Source organism: Galeopterus variegatus, unplaced genomic scaffold, assembly GCF_000696425.1.
Source record: "Galeopterus variegatus unplaced genomic scaffold, G_variegatus-3.0.2 Scaffold12604, whole genome shotgun sequence".
In the NCBI taxonomy this organism is placed as follows: Eukaryota; Metazoa; Chordata; class Mammalia; order Dermoptera; family Cynocephalidae; genus Galeopterus; species Galeopterus variegatus.
This window is the reverse complement of record NW_007738715.1, coordinates 13,308-13,938: the sequence shown is the minus strand read 5'-3', so window position 1 is coordinate 13,938 and position 631 is coordinate 13,308. Positions and strand designations below refer to the sequence as shown.

The 631-nt window shown below is 42.7% G+C and overlaps 1 protein-coding gene across 1 annotated transcript; it reads left to right on the top strand.

Annotated features, from left to right (window-relative positions):
• Positions 1-8: 8 nt before the first annotated feature.
• On the top strand, positions 9-271 carry LOC103581228 (60S ribosomal protein L13-like; the record flags this gene model as incomplete). Its single annotated transcript, XM_008563114.1, has 1 exon — positions 9-271. A coding segment is annotated over one exon (263 nt), but the record flags the coding sequence as incomplete, so codon positions are not given.
• Positions 272-631: the final 360 nt, after the last annotated feature.

Genomic DNA, 631 nt, shown 5'->3' with positions numbered 1-631 from the left:
ACCGCTCCAGGCTCATCCTCTTCCCCAGGAAGCCGTCGGCCCCCAAGAAGGGCGACAGCTCAGCTGAAGAACTCAAATTGGCCACCCAGTTGACGGGACCAGTAATGCCCATACGGAACGTCTACAAGAAGGAGAAAGCCAGAGTTATCACCGAGGAGGAGAAGAACTTCAAGGCATTTGCCAGTCTTCGCATGGCCCGCGCTAATGCCCGGCTCTTTGGCATCCGGGCAAAAAGGGCCAAGGAAGCTNGCCTGTGGGCCTTGACTTGCTGGTAGGAGATTGCAGAGGGTGGGGAGGCTTTCTTGAAAGGCAGCCCAGAGCCTGGGTTATATCTGATGTTCTGTATTTTACTGCTATTAGTTATTCGAATAATCATTGATTTAATAATTAAAAAAAAAATCCAGGTAACAAAAGAAAAAACAGTCAAATTATTCTACATCAACATTGAAAACTCCTGTGCATCAAAAGGCACAATCAACAAAGAGAAAAGACAACCTAAGGGAATGAGACAAAATATTTGCAAATCACATAAGGGGCTAATATCTAGAATATATAAAGCACTTTAATAACTTGAGAATAACAACAACAAAATTATGCAAAACTGTACAAAAAACTTGAATAAACATTTATC